At 44.0% G+C, this 20,943-nt stretch overlaps 1 protein-coding gene across 2 annotated transcripts in view; it reads left to right on the forward strand.

The window, feature by feature from the left end:
• The window catches only part of MTARC2 (mitochondrial amidoxime reducing component 2), a 40,309-nt gene extending 19,624 nt beyond the window's left edge, over positions 1–20,685 (forward strand). The window contains exons 5-9 of one of the 2 annotated variants that reach the window (XR_006214108.1): positions 7,717–7,778; positions 7,866–7,937; positions 10,283–10,413; positions 19,828–20,124; positions 20,218–20,685. Coding sequence is in view for 1 of the 2 variants with exons in the window: in XM_042976606.1 (XP_042832540.1) it covers positions 7,717–7,778; positions 7,866–7,937; positions 10,283–10,409 (261 nt within the window). In the remaining variant the exon portion in view is untranslated. Of the gene's footprint in view, positions 1–7,716; positions 7,779–7,865; positions 7,938–10,282; positions 10,414–19,827 lie in introns of both variants that reach the window. The other variant, XM_042976606.1, reaches the window with a different exon arrangement.
• Positions 20,686–20,943: the final 258 nt, after the last annotated feature.

Consider the following 20,943-nt stretch of genomic DNA (forward strand, 5'->3'; position numbering starts at 1 on the left):
GCCTGCAGCCAGGCTGCAGAGCCCCTGGCCTGGGGTCTTCCTGGGAGCAAGATAATTACAGGAGCTGCAAGTGGATGTGGAGACCAGAGGGGCCACTCTGTGAGCTTGACCTTACTCCTCTCTGAGCACTCTTTTCTGATTTTATTAAGAGGTTTTTTTTTTTTTTTTTAAATTTTTTTTTTCAACGTTTTTTTATTCATTTTTGGGACAGAGAGAGACAGAGCATGAACGGGGGAGGGGCAGAGAGAGAGGGAGACACAGAATCGGAAACAGGCTCCAGGCTCCGAGCCATCAGCCCAGAGCCTGACGCGGGGCTCGAACTCACGGACCGCGAGATCGTGACCTGGCTGAAGTCGGACGCTTAACCGACTGCGCCACCCAGGCGCCCCAAGAGGTTTTTTTTTAACGTGTGTTTATTTTTGAGAGAGAGAGACAGAGCATGAGCGGGGGAGGGGCAGAGAGAGAGGAAGACACAGAATCCGAAGCAGGCTCCAGGCTCTGAGCTGTCGGCACAGAGCCCGATGCGGGGCTGGAACCCACAAACCGAGAGATCATGACCTGAGCTGAAGTCGGACACTTAACCGACCGGGCCACCCAGACGCCCCTGTTTTCTGATTTTAAAGTTGACAGATTTTGCTAACGGATTTTAAAGGTTCTTTGCAGCCCTAATGTTGTATAATTTCTTTTGTCTTTTTCTTCTGTTAGGCTGTGTGTGTGTGTGTGTGTGAGAGAGAGAGAGATCAGTAAAGGCACTTTATCACAAATATCTCTCAAACCTCTCCAATATGACCTCTTTCTTGGCTTTTTTTTTTTTTTTAACAAACACTTCCTTTGTACATTCTACGTTTCATTTTTTTTTTTTTTATAAGTGAGCACGTTTAATCTTTCTATCAATCACATGAGGTTGGTTTCTCAAGATCTTCTTCACTCTCTTTTTCTTACTTATCCCTGGTCCCGAATGAGCAAACCTTTAAACTGTTGAACTGAATTAGGGGCGGGGATCTGGCTACCGAGTCGTGTTTAACATATTTTACCTGTGCCTGTAGATATGTTAACTTTTCAGATCACGAAGGAAATAAAAGCCTTCAATGACAAAAGTACGTGGGTATTCCCTTTGAGCAGGTATGATCCCACAAACATACACATTTATGCATCACAGGTAAGGTACTTATCTTAAAATGGAAGTCTACTTACCATACAGGGTTACGTTGGTTTCAGGTGTACAAAATTGTGGTCCAGCAATTCTGCGTTTTAGTGCTCACCATGATCAGGGTAGTCACAGTGCAACATTATTTCTGTATTATTAACTGTATTCCCTACGTTGTACTGTTCATTTCTGTGACTGAATTATTTTGTAACCGGAAGTTTGTATCTCTTAATCCCCTTTACTTCTTTCACCCATCCCCTCCCGGACTGTGAGATCATGACATGAGCCGAAGTCAGATGCTTAATTGACTGAGCCACCGAGGAGTCCCTATTTTGTTTTTTGTTTTTTTTTTTTTATGTTCCACATGGGTGAAATCGTACGTATTTGTCTTTCTCTGTCTGACTTATCTCACTTAGCGTAATACCCTCTAGGTCCGTCCATGTTGTGGTAAATGGCAAGATCTTTTTTGTGGCTGAGTAATATTCCATTGTAAACGTATACCACCTCTTTTGTGACCATTCATGTATTGATGGACACTTGGGCTGCTTCCGGATCTTGGCTACTGTAAATAATGCCACGATGAACATAGGGGTGCATGTATCTTTTTGAATCAGTGTTTACATATTCTCTGGGTAAATACCCAGTATTGGAATTATTGGATCATATGGTAATTCTATTTTTAATTTTTTTATTATTACTTTAATTAAAATTTTTAAAAATGCTTATTTATTTTTTTAATCTTTATTTTTTTTGAGAGAGAGACAAGAGTGTGAGCAGGGGAGGAGCAGAGAAAGAGGGAGACACAGAATCCAAAGCAGGCTCCAGGCTCCGAGCTGTCAGCACAGAGCCCGACGTGGGGCTCGAACCCATGAACCTCGAGATCTTGACCCTAGCCGAAGTTGGACGCTCAACCGACTGAACCACCCAGGCACCCCTTCTAGTTTTAATTTTTTAAGGAACCTCCACACTGCTTTCCACAGTGTCTGCACCAATTTGCGTTCCCTCCAACAGTGCACGGGGGTTCCTCTTTCTCTGTATCCTCGAAGAGTGGCCATTTGCTTTAAAAGCTACCCTAGAGAATAGGCCACAAATACAGATGCTGAGGTAGTGATGGAAGAATAGTGGAGGTAGGAGTCATCTGGGGGACTCCCCCCCCCCCCACTCATCCCCCTCTCTCGTCTGCTGGAGGATTGTGATTCTCAGTGTGGGCCGTGGGTGCTGAAGGCAGTTCAAAGCCCCCAGGCTGCTGCCTTTGGGAATGGAACTGGTGGCTGCTTCTCCCCGACTCTGCTATTGGTGGGTGTGGGGCCCCTTAGCATCCGTCAGGAGCTGAGCCTGAGGGGAGACTGGGGTCTCTCACGTCCACGAGGCACTGGAAACCTCGTGGTTCTCACCTCCCTGAGAGGAGCCTGGGACAGGTTCAGCCGCATCAGCCCCGAAGAGTATCCAACCCAGCGCATGCACCTCAGAGATGCACAAGCAGCCAGGATTCAGGGTCTCCCCTTTCCACTTTTGTAGCTTGTGGCTGCCGTTGCTTACGTTCGGCGGCCTCCAGGGAATGGAAGCTAGCTTGGCAGAAAGGCTGAGGCTTCCGTCCTGCCCTTCTGCCTGGATTTCCCCAAACAACAAATTCCTCCTGGCACATTTGTTATGCATGGAGGTTTACAGGAGTGTGTCTCCTTTGATTCTGTAGGAACATACACCAGCCAGCGTGTAACAGGAGGAGACTTACACTCTCCGGATAAAACACACTGCGTCTCCAGCCAGTGTTCTCCAGCATACACGAGAAAGCCTCGAGAGAGAATCTGGAACCCGGGCTGCAGAGATGGGGAAAGCTTTTCAATGATTCAATTCAAGAATCTTTTTCAGATAAAGTTAAATTTTTTTTTTTTTTTTTTTTTTTTTGGCATAAAGGTAATTTCTTAAGTGTGGCTTACTCTGGGGACGCCTGGGTGGCTCAGTCGATTAAGTGTCTGACGTAAGCCCAGGTCATGATCTCACAGTTTGTGGGTTCAGGCCCCGCGTCGGGCTCTGTGCTGACAGCTCGGAGCCTGGAGCCTGCTTCGGATCCTGTGTCTCCCTCTCTCTCTGTCCCTCCCCTGCTCGCACTCTGTCTCTCTCTCTCTCTCTCTCTCAAAAATAAATAAACATTAAAAAAAATTAAAAAAAAAAAAAAAGAACCACTTCCTCTGTGGTTCTGTATTAGTGTATCTTTGAACTATGCAATGATTCACTTAGCCATTTCTTTGTGATTGAGCCTGTAGGTGGTTTTCCATTTCCCCTTACATAATAAGCAGCTTTGTAAAACAGTCTTTGCCTACATTTCTCAACTGATTCTTAAGAAAGGCTGAGTCAGAATTTTATTATTTATTTATTAAAAATACCATTTAGGGGCGCCTGGGTGGCTCAGCGGGGTAGGCGGCCGACTTCGGCTCAGGTCATGATCTCACAGTCCTTGAGTTCGAGCCCCGCGTCGGGCTCTGTGCTGACAGCTCGGAGCCTGGGGCCTGTTTCGGATTCTGTGTCTCCCTCTCTCTGACCCTCCCCTGTTCATGCTCTGTCTCTCCCTGTCTCAAAAATAAATAAAACGTTAAAAAAAAAATTAAAAAAAAATACCGTTTAATGTTTATTTTTGAGAGAGAGCAAGTAGGGGAGGAGCAGACAGAGGGAGACACAGAATCCGAAGCAGGCTCCGGGCTCCGAGCTGTCAGCACAGAGCCCGACAAGGGGTTGGAACTCACGAACCATGAGATCGTCACACCTCAGTTGAAGTTGGACACTTAACTGACTGAGCCACCCGGGCGCCCTTAAGTCAGAACTTTCAAGGCTTTCCGCATATCTTGCCAAATTGCTTTGCAGAAGCATACCGATCATACCAATATTTGTTCCCACAAACTGAGCAGAAGAGCGCCTTTTTTCTTATGCCCCTGCCAGCATCGATGCCTGTAATCCTTACTAAATCTGCTAAGTGAAAAGTCGCATCTCATGTAAATTGCTAATTCCTAGTGTGTGGCATCTTGTGTTAGTCCGTGAAGGAAGTTTGGCTGTGAGGTGGAGTTTTACTTCAGCTAAGGAAACTTGTTCCCTGCAAGTTTACACATTGGCCTAGATTCTGGAGCACTCATGCTTGCAACAGACGTTTATCGAGAGTTTACTGGGTGCTCATCTCTGAGATAGATGCTGAAATTACAGAAATGAAGTCACTGTGTCTGACTGCAGGGGTCTCAGGACGAAGCAGGATCAAGGGCTCAGTAGCTGGATGGTTGAGGTACAGATAAGGGCTGAGATGTATAACCACACTCGAGGGAGCCCAGAGAAAGGGACACTCCGTGCGTGGTGTGTGTGTGTGTGTGTGTGTGTGTGTGTGTGTGTGTAGGAAGAATGCCACAGGGTTGCTTTTTAAAAAAATTTTTTTAATGCTTATTTATTTATTAAAAATTTTTTTGTAATGTTTTTATTTATTTTTGAGATAGAGACAGAGCATGAGCAGGGGAGGGGCAGAGAGAGAGACACAGAATCTGAAACAGGCTCCGGGCTCTGAGCTGTCAGCACTGAGTCCGATGCAGGGCTCGAACTCACAGACCATGATAAGCTCATGACCTGAGCTGAAGTCGGACACTTAACCGACTGAGCCACCCAGGTGCCCCAATGCTTATTTATTTTTGAGAGAGAGAGAGAGAGAGAGAGAGAAGAGAAGAGAAGAGAAGAGAGACTGTGGGGGGGGGGGGGGTGGGTGGGGCAGAGAAAGAGACACACACACAGAATCCTAAGCAGGCTCCAGGCTCTGACCTGTCAGCACAAAGCCCGACACAGGGCTCAAACTCATAAACCATTAGATCATAACCTGAGACAGAGTCGCACGCTTAACCGACTGAGCCACCCAGGCGCCCCTAATTTCATGCATTCTCAATTCAAACTAATTTTAATAAGGGGGCCTTATTATTTTCATCTAAGAAGTGAGTTACTAATTACATTTAAACTTGCTTAGTGTTTTTTTACTGTAAGTAACCCTTTGCACCCAAAATGCCAACCATGATCAGATTAGGATGAGAGTGATGTTATTATATAAAGTTATTAATATTTTCATAGGTGATTAGAACTGGGGAGCCTCAGACAATTTCTGTGAATGCAGACAATATGTTATTCTAAACTGGGTCCTGCAGTTCTCTAAGAGTGAAAGACCAAGATTGAATCTGTTTTATTAAGCTAGGAACCCCAACTGAACTCTTCAGACTTTCCTGCCTCATATCATAGTCATGAGGTAGAGTTTCCACAGATCTGTGGCTTAAAATATGAAATTCACCATCCCTTGTACGAAGGTATTGGAAGGGAGGTACTTGAGGGCGAGCAACCCACTGGGAACCTATGGGGTCACATTCTTTGGGCCGCAGCACCCTCGTGTGGCCAAGTGTGGCCAAATCCACCCTTTTGGGCTGCCCCCAGGCCAGGGTAGCACCGCGCCCATCACTTACCTGTGCAGAGGCCATATTACTGGTCACGCTCCTGGTGGGGGATGGTGGTGGAAGGTGGGGGGAGTGGGAGAGGTAAGGGGGGGTGGGGGTCACATTCTGCCAGGTGAACCACCTGTTCTGATTGTCTTGCAGTTTTGCTGTTCGCATAGGGCACGTAATAGATAGGGTACAGAGATTCTGTTTGTTACCTGGTGATCCTTGCCTTTTACGAGGGCTGTGTAGTTCATCCGTCGACTGCTGGTTTGGAACACAGACTTTATTTTTTTTTTAATTTTTTTTTTAACGTTTTATTTATTTTTGAGACAGGGAGAGACAGAGCATGAACAGGGGAGGGTCAGAGAGAGGGAAACACAGAATCTGAAACAGGCTCCAGGCTCTGAGCTGTCAGCACAGACTCCAACGCGGGGCTCAAACTCATGGACCGCGAGATCATGACCTGAGCCGAAGTCAGCCGCTTAACCGACTGAGTCCGCCCCGGGAACACAGACTTTATTTCCTTATAGCACTGCTTTCATAAATGGTGGGTGGGAACCCAGGGCATCCACAGAGACCGCTTAACATCAGCTGTGCTTGTATCCTATAGGAGATTTGTGAGGTGGGGAGACCCCATTAGGTACTGGAGTGCCTTTCCTGTGTTTGCTAAGTCACCCCGCTAGTCCTGGGGGGTTAATGCACCCCTGCAAGAGCGTCAGAGCATGACTGGAACCTGGTTATCGGGGTGGAAGAGGAAACATTACGTGTTAGTCTCTCCCCATTGCTCTGCCCTGCCTCCAGCAGAAACTCTCATGTCCCCTGAGGGGGAGTAAAGGACCAGATGAGACGAAATGATGCCTCATTTCCTTACCTGGAGACTGACTTCTCACCAAATCCCTTGGACCTATGGCTTCCAAACCTCACTTGGGTTGAGAGCAGGAAACAAGTTCTCAAGGGACATTCTTATCTCATGTGATTCAATAACAGATGGCTCCCTGTTAGCAAGAGAGTCCTATAACATGCCCTTGTTATACGTGTGTGCTGTGTGTGTGCTTGTGTATGAGTATATATATCTATGTATATATAATGTCATCTGTATGATCTCCATCTGTGTGTATATACATGTACATATGTGTATGTGTAGACAGATGAATAGAGACAGAGATTGATTTACAAGCTGGGTGGTTAGAAGCCCTGCCCTCAGAATCTGAAGTTTTCAAACCTAGCTGGCTGTGACCCTGAGAACATTTTGCAATCTCTGCAGGTCTGTGTTTCTTTGTGCAAAATGGGGATCATAATAGTTCCTTCTTCAAAGTTGTGAGGATTTATTAAAGCCCTGAGGCACATGTCGGCACTACCCGCTGTTCAAGGGCGGGAAAGCAAGGCAGGGCCCGTGACTGTGGACTCTGCCCACACTCCCCGCCCCCAGGGCAGGCTGCCTCTCCGTGGATGTGGAAGTGTTGAATGTGTGAATCTCATAACTGACTTCCCTTGGGTGATGTCCCACTTGTCAAAGAACCATCAGATTTTTTTAAATGTTTAATGTTTATTTATTTTTGAGAGAGAGAGAGAGAGAGGCAGAGGGGCAGAGAGGGGAGGGGCAGAGAGAGAGGGAGACACAGAATCCGAAACGGGCTCCAGGCTCTGAGCTGTCAGCACAGAGCCCGATGTGGGCTCGAACTCACGGACCGCGAGATCATGGCCTGAGCCGAAGTTGGATACTTAACCAGCTGAGCCACCCAGATGCCCCCAAAGAACCATCAGATTTTAACTTGGCTTCCACTGTAGCTTAGCTATTAAGGACAAAGTGGGATTGTCTTGCAAGTTATACATTTCTCATTATATATCAATAAGTTGCCCTTCTAGTTCGCTTATGATTCTCATGGCCAACTGCCCCCCAAATAAGGTCTGTTCTTGCCGTACTGATAGAGTCCGGTTTCTGAGACCGTGAGGGAGGAGCTGGATCCTGGACACCGATGTGCTGTCTTCCCTCGCGTCCCTTTGGGACATGTTTCTTGGTGTCTTGCTCTCTGCCTTCTTCTTGCTCCATAGTTGGTAGCGGCCAAAGAATAAACTGCTTTGAAGACTAATGAAATCACAAGATGACCTATCCTTTCCTCTTAGGATACCTGGGATGAGCTCCTCATTGGCGGTGTAGAGATGAAAAGGGTTTTGGCTTGCCCCAGGTAAGCGTTCTCTCGAGAGTCAACCTCTGGGGTGTGGCACGTTCGTTGGCTTGTGGCTCTACCTAACTCTTGGTTTTTGAATGACAGGTGCGTTTTGACCACTGTGGACCCAGATACCGGAGTGATAGACAGGAAGGAGCCACTGGAAACCCTGAAGAGGTAAACCGCAATGTGTCCAATGTACTTTTAATGTTATCCCCGTCCTAGAATTACCTGTGGGTGTAGGTGCCCTGTGTGAGCACCTTTCACTCCACCTTCTGGTTGGTATGTGTCTGTTGGTTAGTGGAAGTTGCCTCCTCTTTTTTTATGGACTAATCTCCTGGTACTTTTAGCAATTTTTTTTTAAGTTTATTTATTTATTTTGATAGAGCGCACAAGCAGGGGAAGGGCGGAGAGAGAGAGGGGGAGAGAGAATCCCAAGCAGGCTCCGCACTGTCAGGACACAGCCCGATTCGGGGCTCAATCTCATAAACCGTGAGATCATGACCTGAGCCGCTATCAAGAGTCAGATGCTTAACCAACTGAGCCACCCGGGCGCTCCACTTTTGACATTTTTTAAATTTTTTTTTTTTTAACATTTATTTATTTTTGAGACAGAGAGAGACAGAGCATGAACGGTGGAGGGGCAGAGAGAGAGGGAGACACAGAATCGGAAGCAGGCTCTAGGCTCTGAGCCATCAGCCCAGAGCCCGACGCGGGGCTCGAACTCACGGACTCACAGACCGTGAGATCGTGACCTGAGCTGAAGTCGGACGCTTAACCGACTGAGCCACCCAGGCGCCCCCACTTTTGACATTTTTAATTGCATAATACTATGTTTTGAAATTTTCATACCTCTCACATCAATTTTTTTTAAGTTTATATATTTATTTTGAGAGAGAGAAAGCCAGCAGGGGAGGGGTAAAGAGAGAGGGAGAGAGAGAATGCCAAGCAGATTCCAAGCTGCCAGCACAGAGCCTGACGTGGGGTTTGAACTCACAAAACCGTGAGATTATGACCTGAGCTGACACAAGAGTCGGACGCTTAACCGACTGAGCCACCCGGGTGCCCCTCTCACATCAATTTTTAATAACATTCAATATGTATTTCTAAATTAAGACCTCAAATACTGTAATTATTTTTGTTTATTAGACTCAACATCAAGGAATGTGAGACGAATTGAAGTTGTATAATGAAATATTAGAAATACTGGAACACAATGAGTTGTCTGTTTATTGAGGAACTTCTTTTATGGCAGGATGTTTCGTTTTGATATTTAAGGAATTTGGGTTGACTTTAGTTATAAATGCAGAACGTGTTTTTAAAACTAAGTTAACAGTTTTTGGGGAGGTGTATTCTATTTTGTTTCCCTTTGGTCTGTTTTGTTATTTGTTTCCAATGGGTTTAAGTCAGAAGAAGAGGTTAATGATAGACTCCCACTCTTTGGGGTCTATTATTCAAATATACGGTTGTTTTGTTTTTTGATTTTTGAGATTCAGTTAGTTTTCTTTAGACAGGGCTTTTGAAAAAAAAAAAAAAACTTTGCTAGTAGTCAAGCCCCATGCCATTTTTTTTTATTAAATTTTTTTTTAATGTTTATTTGTTTTTGAGAGAGAAAGAGAGTGAGTGGGGAAGGGGCAGAGAGAGAGAAGGAGACGCAGAATTGGAAGCAGGCTCCAGGCTCCAAGCTGTCAGCACAGAGCCCAGTGTGGGGCTCGAACCTACGAACTGTGAGATCATGACCTGATCTGAAGTCAGATGCTTAACCGACTGAACCCCCCAGGCCCCCCAGGCCCCCCAGGCCCCATGCCATTTGTATCTGTGTCTTCATTTTTGTTCACCGAAGAAACTCAGCTTTAGGCTTGTAAACCTACGGGGTGGAAAGCATAGTACTTAAAACTTGGATGCCCTGAACAGAAGATTTGGAGAGTTCAGGGCAGTTCCTTTTCGAGCTTGGGTGAGCATTTGTTGCAGACAGTTGTGAAGTTGGAGATATACATGCAAACATTCCACATATTTATTTATTTAAAAAAATTTTTTTTAATGTTTATTTATTCTTGAGACAAAGAATGTGAACAGGGGAGGGGCAGAGAGAGAGGGAGACACAGGATCCGAAACAGGCTCCAGGCTCTGAGCTGTCAGCACAGAGCCTGACGTGGGGCTCAAACCCACGAACTGTGAGATCATGACCTGAGCTGAAGTCGGACGCTTAACCGACTGAGCCACCCAGCCACCCCGTTTATTTATTTTTTAATGTACTACTTATTTTGAGTTACACATACAAGTTTTTTTCTTTTTGGCCTCAAGCTGAAGCCAGGGAAAAATTGGTTAGACTCTGAGGATGCTTCTTGAAAAAGCAGGATCATGTGCGGTTTGACTAATCACCCCCAGACTTCTCTGTCCAAGGAGCAGAAAAGGCTTGCTGTTTATTTATAGGCCTTGAGGATAAAAACCTGAATTCTGTTGAGAGCACTTAGATTCCTACTTCCCTTTTGTGCCTGACCGTGAATTTTTGCTTCTTTCAGCTACCGCCTGTGTGATCCTTCTGAGAAGCAGATCTACAAGTCGTCCCCACTTTTTGGGGTCTATTACTCAGTGGAGAAAGTCGGCAGCTTGAACGTTGGTGACCCCGTGTATCGGATGGTACCGTGACATGGTATGGCGAAGGGCCGGCTTTGCTGCCGGAACGCAGCGCCTCAAAGCCACGGCCACGTTCTCCGGTGTTGAGATGTTTTTATGTTTTGCTGCTTTAACTCTTAGCAGAATGAGCGGTCTGGGTCCTGCTCTTGGGAGTTGGAAAAGTGCCTTTTCTTTTTCTTCCCTCAGCAATCTGATTTAGTCCAACTGGGCTTCTCTCACACTTCGCATTCGCTTATAAAATGCTGACGCAGGAGCCCCAGCAGAAGACAGGTAGATGTTCTCAGTTCATTAAGGAATAAGGAAATAAAGGTGAGCAGGTCACCAGAGTTCTGTATTGATTTTTTTTTTCTGTCTCTGTTAGTGAAATGAAGGGAAGTGCTTCATTATTCAGTATCAACTTGGAGAAAAACATTGAATACTTTTTGTAAAATTTATTAAAAATTTTTTTTAAATTTATTTTTGAGAGAGAGAGAGACAGAGGCAGAGTGCAAGTATGGGAGGGGCAGAGAGAGAGGGAGACGCAAAGTCTGAAGCAGGCTCCAGGCTCTGAGCTGTCAGCACAGAGCCTGATGTGGGGCTTGAACTCACGAACTGTGAGATCATGACCTGAGCTGAAGTCAGACACTTAACCAACTGAGTCACCCAGCCCCTAAAAAATTTATTTTTAAAATATGATTTAAAGTTTGAAAAGTATCAGTGCATCAAGGTGCCTGGATTCTGAATCGCGAGGTATAAAATAATGTTCTCACACTGATTTCATCAGGCCAAATAAAACCTTGATGCCTGGAGCATAATGCCTGACCCCCAAATTATAGAAATAAAGTCATTTGGAAGACTTTCTCAAATGACTCTTCTCAAAAAACCAAACTGAGTTTTGAAAGTTACCTCATGTCTGAAACTCTTGACCATCCTTCTTTCTAATTCTGGCCTGACCTTCTCACCTTCTCGCTTGACAATCATTTTTTTTTTTTAATGTTTATTTTTGATAGAGCATGAGCAGGGGAGGGGCAGAGAGCGAGGCAGACACAGAATCTGAAATAGGCCCCAGGCCCTGAGCTGTCAGCACAGAGCCCGATGCGGGGCTTGAACTTACGAACCATGAGATCATGACCTGAGCTGAAGTCAGACCCTTAACCGACTGAGCCACCCAGGTGCCCCTCACTTGACAATCCTTGAGGACAATGTGGGGCAACAGTCCAGACAGTCTAGATCCAGCAGCGGGTAGACTTGGGTTCAGGATCCTAGCAGCTCCATTTCCTAACTGGGTTGAGTTATTTAACCCCTTAGCCTTAGTACCCTTATCTGCAAAGTGGGAATACAGATAGTTCTCCCTAAAACAATCAAAGTGATTTTGAGGATTAATTTACATAAAGTTGCAGCATTACAACAGAAATGTGGGGCATCTCGGGTGGGGGCAGCTAGCATGGGCCAGGAAGGAATTTACCCAGGAAAGAACAAAGGAGGTAGAAGTTTACTGAATACACAGCAAGGGAGCAGGGGCGAGATCCCAGAGGAGGGACTGTCTGTCACGAGGTGGTGGTGGTAGGGCTATAGTTATAGAGCAGAGTGATGGAGTGTGGGGACATGTGGAATTTCCCCCTTTTTGGCAGTGTTAGGAACCGTGGCCAATTTTAAGTAGATAGTTAGGGCTTAAAGCTTAACGAGCCTGTTTGCATCCAGCTCCGTGTTCGCTGGGGGCCCTTTTGTCTTGTTCAAGTTTCCATAGCTCAAGCCTGTTGCCTAAAAGCAGGCTCTACAAGAAACATAAGAAATGCTCAGTAAATATTAGCCATGATTTTTATTGTCATCATTGCAAAGGGCCTCCTAGGAAGACTGGCAGAAGTCAGCAAAGGGTAAACATTCTTACCAGAATCAGCTCTTCTGAATCTGTCTGTAGTGCCCAGCTGAGAGAGAAAAATACAATTTCACGTTCCCCCTTCCTTTCCAAATCCAAACCTGTTGTTTATAGATCCTTTCTCTCCCAGGGGTAACCATTGCCTTTCTGCTTGTCTTGTTTTGTTTAACTGGTCTTGGCTTTCTGCCTGTCTGGAATTTGGGGTTGTTGGTTCTTTCTTTTAGCTGTCCTTGAGACTGACTCTAGCTTTGGGGAAGGTAATATCCATTGCCCCCTCATTGAGGACCATCTTTTATCCAAGGGGGGTTATTCAGTACTGCCAGAAATACTTCATGTTTATTTATTTTTGAGAGAGAGAGAGAGAGAGCAAGAGAGCGTGGGGTGCGGGAAGGAGCAGAGGGAGAGGGAGACACAGAATCGGAAGCAGTCTCCAGGCTCCGAGCTGTCAGGACAGAGCCTGACACAAAGCTGGAACTCACAATACGCGAGATCATGACCTGAGCTGAAGTTGGATGCTTATCCAACTGAGCCACCCAGGCGCTCCTGTCAGAAATATTTAAAATTCAAACTATAAACCAAGAAGGAGAAAAGCAAATTGGGGATAATGTAGTTGGATGCATGGATCAACCCCTACTATCATTTAAGTTGCAATCCAAATTTTTTAAGGAATCGAAAACAGCCGTCCTTATCTGACAGATCTTTTGCAAGATACAAGTCAGCTCTAGAGGCAATTCAAAATTCACCTGTTCCTTTACCAATCCCAAAGCTGCTCCTGTCTATTTCAAAAAGCTTATAAGTTATTGGCCTAAGGAAACAAAAGTCCTTGGCAGACCTTCCATTCTTTCTGTGTTCCTTAAAGTTGTACACATCTTATCATGTCTTTGAAATTTAAGCATAGCCCACAATCAGGTACCTAAGACTAAGGGGAAAAAAGAAAAAAGAAGAGAGGCCTTTTTGAAAATATAAACTACTCTAAGGGCACTTGTGCCCAAACTCTAGCAGGCCTCCTTAATTCCAGACACAGATACAAATCTTAAAGCTCTTCGTCAGCAATACTAGTAACTGTAAGGTTTTTACATGTGTGCGTTTTGTGTGTATGTTATGAATGTGACATATTTTCCTGCCTCTGGATGGTAGTGCTAAAATTAATTTGTAAAAGAGCTCCATTTGGTTGGTGTGAAGGCAAGCATTTGTAAGGATTGGACATTCTAGAACTCCAAAAGACAGAAACTAACCCAGATGTTTTTTAGCTTCACATGATCTGAGGAAATATTTGGTATTAAAGCTAACCCAAGGTCGTTGGTCTATTAAAATAGACATGTCTTTAGAGTTATCAATATTAAATATAAAACTTTTATCCTACTTGAGTTTACTAGCTAAATAAGTACTTGTTATCACTTAGAGGGTTTGTAAACAAAAGCATAATAGCTTGGGAGAATGAATGAGTTCTCCTCATGTCTCATAGTTTTTGTGGTTAATCTTTTTCTTTTTTCTGTTTATTTATTTATTGTGAGAGGGAGAGGGCATGAGTGGGGGTGGGGCAGAGAGAGAGAGGGAGAGAGAGAAACCCAAGCAGGCTCCACAGCTGTCAGCATAGAGCCTGATTAGGGGCTCATCCCATGAACCATGAGATCATGACCAGAGCTGAAACCAAGAATTGGATGCTTATTCTACTCAGCCACCCAGATGCCCCTTTGCGGTTAATCTGTACATAATTGTTGGGAGCTGTTAAAAAACAAAGTTCAACCAAATAAATTTGAAGATCTAACTAGCTTTATCAGGCAGCAACCCATCTAGCAAGTAGTGGGGAGCTCTGAGGAGTTGTACAAGATGGAGGGTTTTTATTGAAACGGTGTTGGGGGGGGTGGGCAAGAAAGTTATTAGCAAAAGAAAAGGATAGTTCCAGGCAGGAACAGGAGGTCTTGTCATGCAGATCACTTCAGCTTCCTCTGGGAGATGGAGAGGGCCTAGGTGGTGATTCCTTGGTCCCCATCAGAAAATTCCTAACTGATTCATTAAGACTACATTTCTGGGGCAATTAGATTAGGTTTTAAGCCTCAGTCTACTGACTTGAGGCCTTACCCCAAGCGATACCATTTTGGGCCTGTGGTTTTCTTTGTAACAGAGTAAATGACTTAGCTATAAATTTGATTTATATATAAATTTAGATATAAATTTGAAGTAAGAGCCTGTAGATGCGATTTTTTGCAACAGTTCTATATTATGGTATGTGTACTTACAATTAGTTTCCCCAAATCTTTTTGTAAACTGAAACAAGTTTTGCTAAGTTAAATTTCTTGAGTATCTAGATTATTTCCAAATGAGATAAAATACTGGAACATTAATTATTAAATCTAGGTTTATCTACTTTGGCTTCCTTATTACAGAGAAACTAAAAATAAATTTGGGTCTGTTAATAAGTGTGTTTGGGTTTGTTAATAAGCCTTCATTGGAAGGCTGTACGTTGAAAAAGCCCATCATGGTGTCTGTTGTCAATCGGATGGGGGCCCCCAAATGTGGAACGAATGATTAGGTGGAAGCTGGTGGAAAGGGCCAAGATCAAGAATTCACCTGAGGCAAACAAACAAACAAAACAAACAAAACAAACAAAGAGTTCACCTGAGGAAGAACAAAGGTACAAGTTTATTGAATACACTTCAAGGGGTTAGCAGGAAGGACAGCTGAGGAGAGATTGTCTGCAATGAAGCAGTGGGCTGGGGCTGTTTTTATTTATTTATTCATTTATTATTTTTATTTTTTTATTTTATTTTTTTGCTGGGGCTGTTTTTATTTATTTATTTATTTGTTTGTTATTTTTATTATTTTATTTTATTTTATTTTTTTTGCTGGGGCTGTTTTTAAAGGGGGAAGAGGAAGAGGTGTGGCGACATGGAATTTTCCCTTTTTCCCTTTTTTGGTACCTGTGCCTGGTTGTAAGTAGCCTATTGGTCAGTTAGGGCTTATGGATATTTCGAGGTGGGTCACCTGATGGGCCTGTCTGTATTCAGCCAGGTGGTCGCTGGGGACCCTTTTGTCTTGCTCTCTCATTCCTGAAAGTGGCCTCTAGGGGCATTTGGGTGGCTCAGTTGGTTAAGCGTCTGACTGGCTCAGGTCATGATCTCATGGTTTGTGAGTTCAAGCCCCGTATGGGGCTCTCTGCTGTCAGCACAGAGCCCACTTTGGATCCTCTGTCCCCTCTCTCTCTGCCCCTGCCCTGCTCATTTTCTCTCTCTCAAAAATAAATAAACATAATAATAATAATAATAATAAAAGGGGCCTCTACTCCCATGTGTCTAGAAATTAAAAAATGTATTGATAAATTTACATATCTAAAGAACACTGGTGTAACAGTTCATAATTGCTTACTGCTTAGTTTTTACTTTGTTAACGTTTCTAAAGGTTAAAAATTTGAGTTCATATATATAATTAAAGTTACTAAAATTAATAAGAGAACATCTCCATATGCCAGGAATGTAGGATGTGTTTTCAGTAACAGAAGGTATAAGAAATAGAAATGTATTTTTTTTGTTGAGGGAAAAGAAAATAATTTTGTCCTAAGGTGAAGCTCATTGTTTAAAGAAGAAAAACATAGCACAAAATCAAAATGTAAAAAATAATAGTAACGATAAAGTTGTAGAAGGTTTGTGGAAAAGGAGTCCTTGAAAAGGAATTTTAATGTGTGGTCAACCTGGCTAACATTAAAATTAATTTATTTACAAATAAGTTTTATTTATTTATTTAAAAAAATTTTTTTTAACGTTTATTTATTTTTGAGACAGAGAGAGACAGAGCATGAACAGGGGAGGGGCAGAGAGAGAGGGAGACACAGAATCGGAAGCAGTCTCCAGGCTCTGAGCCATCAGCCCAGAGCCCGACGCGGGGCTCGAACTCACGGACTCACAGACCGTGAGATCGTGACCTGAGCTGAAGTCGGACGCTTAACCGACTGAGCCACCCAGGCGCCCCCACTTTTGACATTTTTTTTTTTTAATTTTTTTTTTAACGCTTATTTATTTTTGAGACAGGGAGAGACAGAGCATGAACAGGGGAGGGTCAGAGAGAGAGAGACACAGAATCTGAAACAGGCTCCAGGCTCTGAGCTGTCAGCACTGAGCCCAACGCGGGGCTCGAACTCACGGACCGTGAGATCATGACCTGAGCCGAAGTCGGACGCTTAACCGACTGAGCCACCCAGGTGCCCCTACAAATAAGTTTTAATATCAAAACTAAGTTGGTGCAAAATTAGAATTTGGGGTTCTGTCTGTTAAAAAGACAAAGTTTTTCTTTTTTTCCCCCTGGACTTTTGGTCTGGTTAAGTCTTTTTGAGCTGGAACATTACTAACAGATTTGCTAATAAACTAATTGGACTTATCTGATACGTCACATTACATGAGAAGCATTGTCAAATAAGCAGTAATTCTAAGCCTTCTTTATGTTGCATTGTAAAATTGTGGCAAGTGGATGAGGTCCATTGTTCTTCTGGAGAAAAACAAGAAGGCCCCTCATTGCCAGGCTTTTGCCACCTTGACGTCCTTACAACATGGCAGCGGTCTGCTCCTGACGTAGGAAAATGAAGGCGGGCAAACAGTGGCTGTAGACAAAATGAACAGTCGGAATTATGGGAAACCCAAGAAGGCCGCTTGGTTCTCCCTGGCTCCCTGACCAGCCCCATGTTTCAGCTTTTGCGTTCTTTCACCCACCATAGTACATTTAAGATGACTCCAATTACACACAGACATTGGTGGAGAGACATCTATAAAGCTGCAAAAGTCTGAAATAAAACAAAACAAAACGAAACCGTTTTCATTCCCAGAGACCCCAGACCTCCCTCTCTCTAGACCCTTTGCGCACCTGTACCTTGGAATCATTCGACGGCCAGTCGGTATGGGTTATCAGTATGCCCCTTCAGAAAAGGACCAAAGAGGATGATAGACTTGAAGTATGTAAACCTCGAGTGTGTGACTATCACAAAGAAAAAGCAAAAACATCGGACCTGTGAATGCTGCACAGAGGGTCAACAGAAGGTTCGAGAACTACAGAGCACAGCTGACAGTGGTGCAAATTCCTTAAATTTTGAGCACAACTCTGTTAAGCTGAGGGTCTGATCAAGAAGGGGGAATTGTAGGGATGCCTGGGTGGCTCAGTTGGTTAAGTGTCCAACTTCGGCTCAGGTCACAATCTCACCGTCCGTGAGTTCGAGCCCTGCGTCCGGCTCTGGGCTGATGGCTCAGAGCCTGGAGCCTGCTTCCGATTCTGTGTCTCCCTCTCTCTCTGCCCCTCCCCCGTTCATGCTCTGTCTCTCTCTGTCTCAAAAATAAATACACGTTAAAAAAAAAATTAAAAAAAAAAAAGGAAGGGGGAATTGTTAACAAGAAAACCACAGCCCCACAATGGCTTCACTTAGGTTAAGGTTTCGAGTCAGTAAACCAAGACTTACTGCCTAACCTGACTGCAGTTTCAACCCCCCAGGAATGTAATTTTTAACCAGGCAACGTGGAATTTGCTGGTCAGTAGCAGCAAATGGCTGGATAGACCCCTTGCCTAAACAGGCGCACCCTTGCCTAAACAGCACGTTCCTTGCTAATAAAGTCCTTCCCTCCCCTCCCCTTCCCTCCCCTCCCCTCCCCTCCCCTTTCTTTCTTCCTTCCTTCCTTCCTTTCTTTCTTTCTTTCTTTTTCTTTCTTTCTTTCTTTCTTTCTCTCTTTCTCTCTCTCTCTCTCTCATCTTCTCTCTGCCTTTAAAAACCTTCCTTTTGTTTAGCACAGGTCCCCTCTACTTGCTAGATATGATGTTGCCTGATTTATGAATCATTTAATAAAGTCGATTAGATCTTCCAGTTCACTCAGTTAAATTTTGCTCTTTAACACATGCGTGGGGTGGACTGGAGCCAAGAGGGGATGTGAAGGGCCAAGCAGGGGTGACGGCGTAAGACGTATGCAGGGTGCACGCTGTGGGTGTGGTGAGGGATGTGTGAGTGCCCAGACCCTTCACGTGACAGAGATGCTGTTGACCACTGGGCCCCAAGCTCCCTTTCAGCTTTACTATCCAGCACTGCCCCCCGCCCCCCGCCCCCCGCCCCTACACACCACAGGCACTTGTCCTGCCGTCCATGCCCCAGAGCATGGAGAACTTTCTTCTCTGCTGGGCATTTCTGTTCGGCTTTAAAAATAATGGTAACGTTACTTATCTACTTTGTGAGCCTCTATGGTTTTTGCATTCTGAATCCTTAATATGACAGGTTGATTAAAGCTTTACAAAAATAGCAGTTAATATTTGCACTGGGGTTACTTACCCATTTAAAATTTAAAACTTAATTATATAAGAGTTTACCTGTTCCATTATGGATGCAATACATGTTCCTCATGGTGGATTTAGAAAATACCAGCAAAGTTGAGGAAAGAAATCACCCCGTGTCACTGTTTAAAAATTTTATTCTGGAGGCACCCGGGTGGCTCAGTTGGTTAAGAGTCCGACTCTTGATCTTGGGTCAGTTCATGATTTCATGGTGTGTGGGATCGAGCCCCACGTTGGGCTCTGTGCTGACAGTATGGATTCTGCTTGGGATTCTCTCTCTGTCTACCCCTGCTCCACTCTCTCTCTCATAAAAATTTTTTTTTTTAATTCTGGTTTTTTTTTGTTTGTTTAATGTAGCCATAATTTGTGTGTGTGTGTGTGTGTGTGTAATATGTACATATAATCATTCATAATATATGCATGTATAATATATATCATACAGATATATATTGTATATCATATATGTATGCAGATATATATCATACATATATGATAAATATATGCAGAAGTATGTATCATACACATTTCCAGAGACCCCCAGCCTTTTCAAAGGTCATTCCGATAGCTTCATAGCATTACGTTGTAGAAATAAATAAGCACCATTTTAGAGTATTTGACACTGGGACTATATCCAAATTTGTTGTAAATAATATTATAATATATATCTTTGTATGCAGAGTCACTTTCAAATTAAGTTTTCTGTAAGGTAGATTGCTAAAGTGGAATTATTGACTCATGGGAAACAGACATATTCTTTAACATCTTGACTAATGGCTTTGCTTTCTTTTTAATGTTTTTAAAATTGTTGTCTTAATGTTTATTTATTTTTTGAGAGAGAGAGAGACAGAGTGCAAGCTGGGGAGGGACGGAGAGAGAGGGAGACACAGAATCCGAAGCAGGCCCAGGCTCTGAGCTGTCAGCACAGAGCCCAACGCGGGGCTTGAATCCACAGAGTATAAGATCATGACCTGAGCTGAAGTCAGACGCTTAACTGACTGAGCCACCCAGGCGCCCTTTGATTAATGGCTTTCAAAAGTGTTCTTCCCTTGTGTGCCACCTCATGTCATGTGAGAGAGATCCGGGCTCTGGGCCCTTGCCAGAACTGGGCGGGCCACTCAGTCTTAATAGGCTGCTCTTTTCCATTAACGTAATTTGGCCCAGGACATCGTTCACGTTTCCTGCATTTTAACTATATTGAGTGACTGTTCTGTGAGTGTGTGACTTATTTATGACCTGTAGGAGAAAAAGCCAAATAATCAGAGGTCCTTGTCATTTATTCAGGTTTCCACGTCCCGGAGGCTTTGATGAGGACGTTACCGACAGCCGCCAACACCACCTCGGCACGTCCTGTGCTACCCAGCCCTTGACCGTCTTCACCCTGGAGCCGAATCTCTTTGTAACTTTTTGAAGTTACGCATGCTCCACGTTAATGCAGGAAAAGTATTAGAGGAGATTCAGCAATAAGGAGGTATATAGATTGGACGTAATGAGGACTCTTTAAATAAATAAAATTGTCTATGAAATCACTTCGAATGTTCCTCTAGCGATGACACTTTTCAACCCCTGACGTTACTATTGGTGAGTAAAGAAAGTCTAAAGAATCAGTCAAAAAGCCGCAGATTTCTTTTTCCCACGTGTTTACATCCTCTCCCCCGTCGTTCGTGTTTTTAGGAGAAATGGGAAACAAGATCATTGTTTTCTGACGTGCCTTATACGTGTTCCCACAAATCCTCGGTGTTGGCCTTCACACGGCGGTTGAATCCTGTCAACTTTTGCTCATGTGTTCTGGACCCCAAATTAGGGAATCGGGTTGTACTTGAGTATGGAAGTTATTTTGTAGATCTTGTTTTCATTTTCGATTAAGCCCTATATAAAAGCAATTTGTCTGTAACCACCAGGTCCACTGCCTGGAATTTTAAGTATGACAAAGAAAACATGGGCTTTTAAAACAAATGGAATGTTGAGAGCAGGCGTGAGGAGCACGAGCGCATTTTTTTTAGGTGCAGATAATTTTCAGGTACAAATAATCCGGTGCAAAAAAAAAAAAAGAGAAATGAACTATTTTGGTATGACTAAACAAAAATCCTCACTGAAGTAATGTGTGGATGTGCTAACCCACTTACAGTGTTGGGGTTTATTATTAATAAATGTGAATTTCAGTTGTACTTTCCCTTTGGTATTTCTGAGTCTGCTTCCATGGCTTTTTTCATTTTATATTAGAATTTCAGTCACTGTCATGCATTTTTCTTGACCCTTTTCTGAGTAGCGTGGCAGAGAGCTTCCTTGCAAAGGAATGAGCGGACTCCACGGACGTTTACCTCCTGGGGTTGGTGGGGGTCGGGGTGCATCGTGAATGACACGATCCACCTGAGGCATGACGGCCAGTGACGGCGAGGA

The sequence above is a fragment of the Panthera tigris genome, chromosome F3, assembly GCF_018350195.1.
Source record: "Panthera tigris isolate Pti1 chromosome F3, P.tigris_Pti1_mat1.1, whole genome shotgun sequence".
NCBI classification, from domain to species: domain Eukaryota; kingdom Metazoa; phylum Chordata; class Mammalia; order Carnivora; family Felidae; genus Panthera; species Panthera tigris.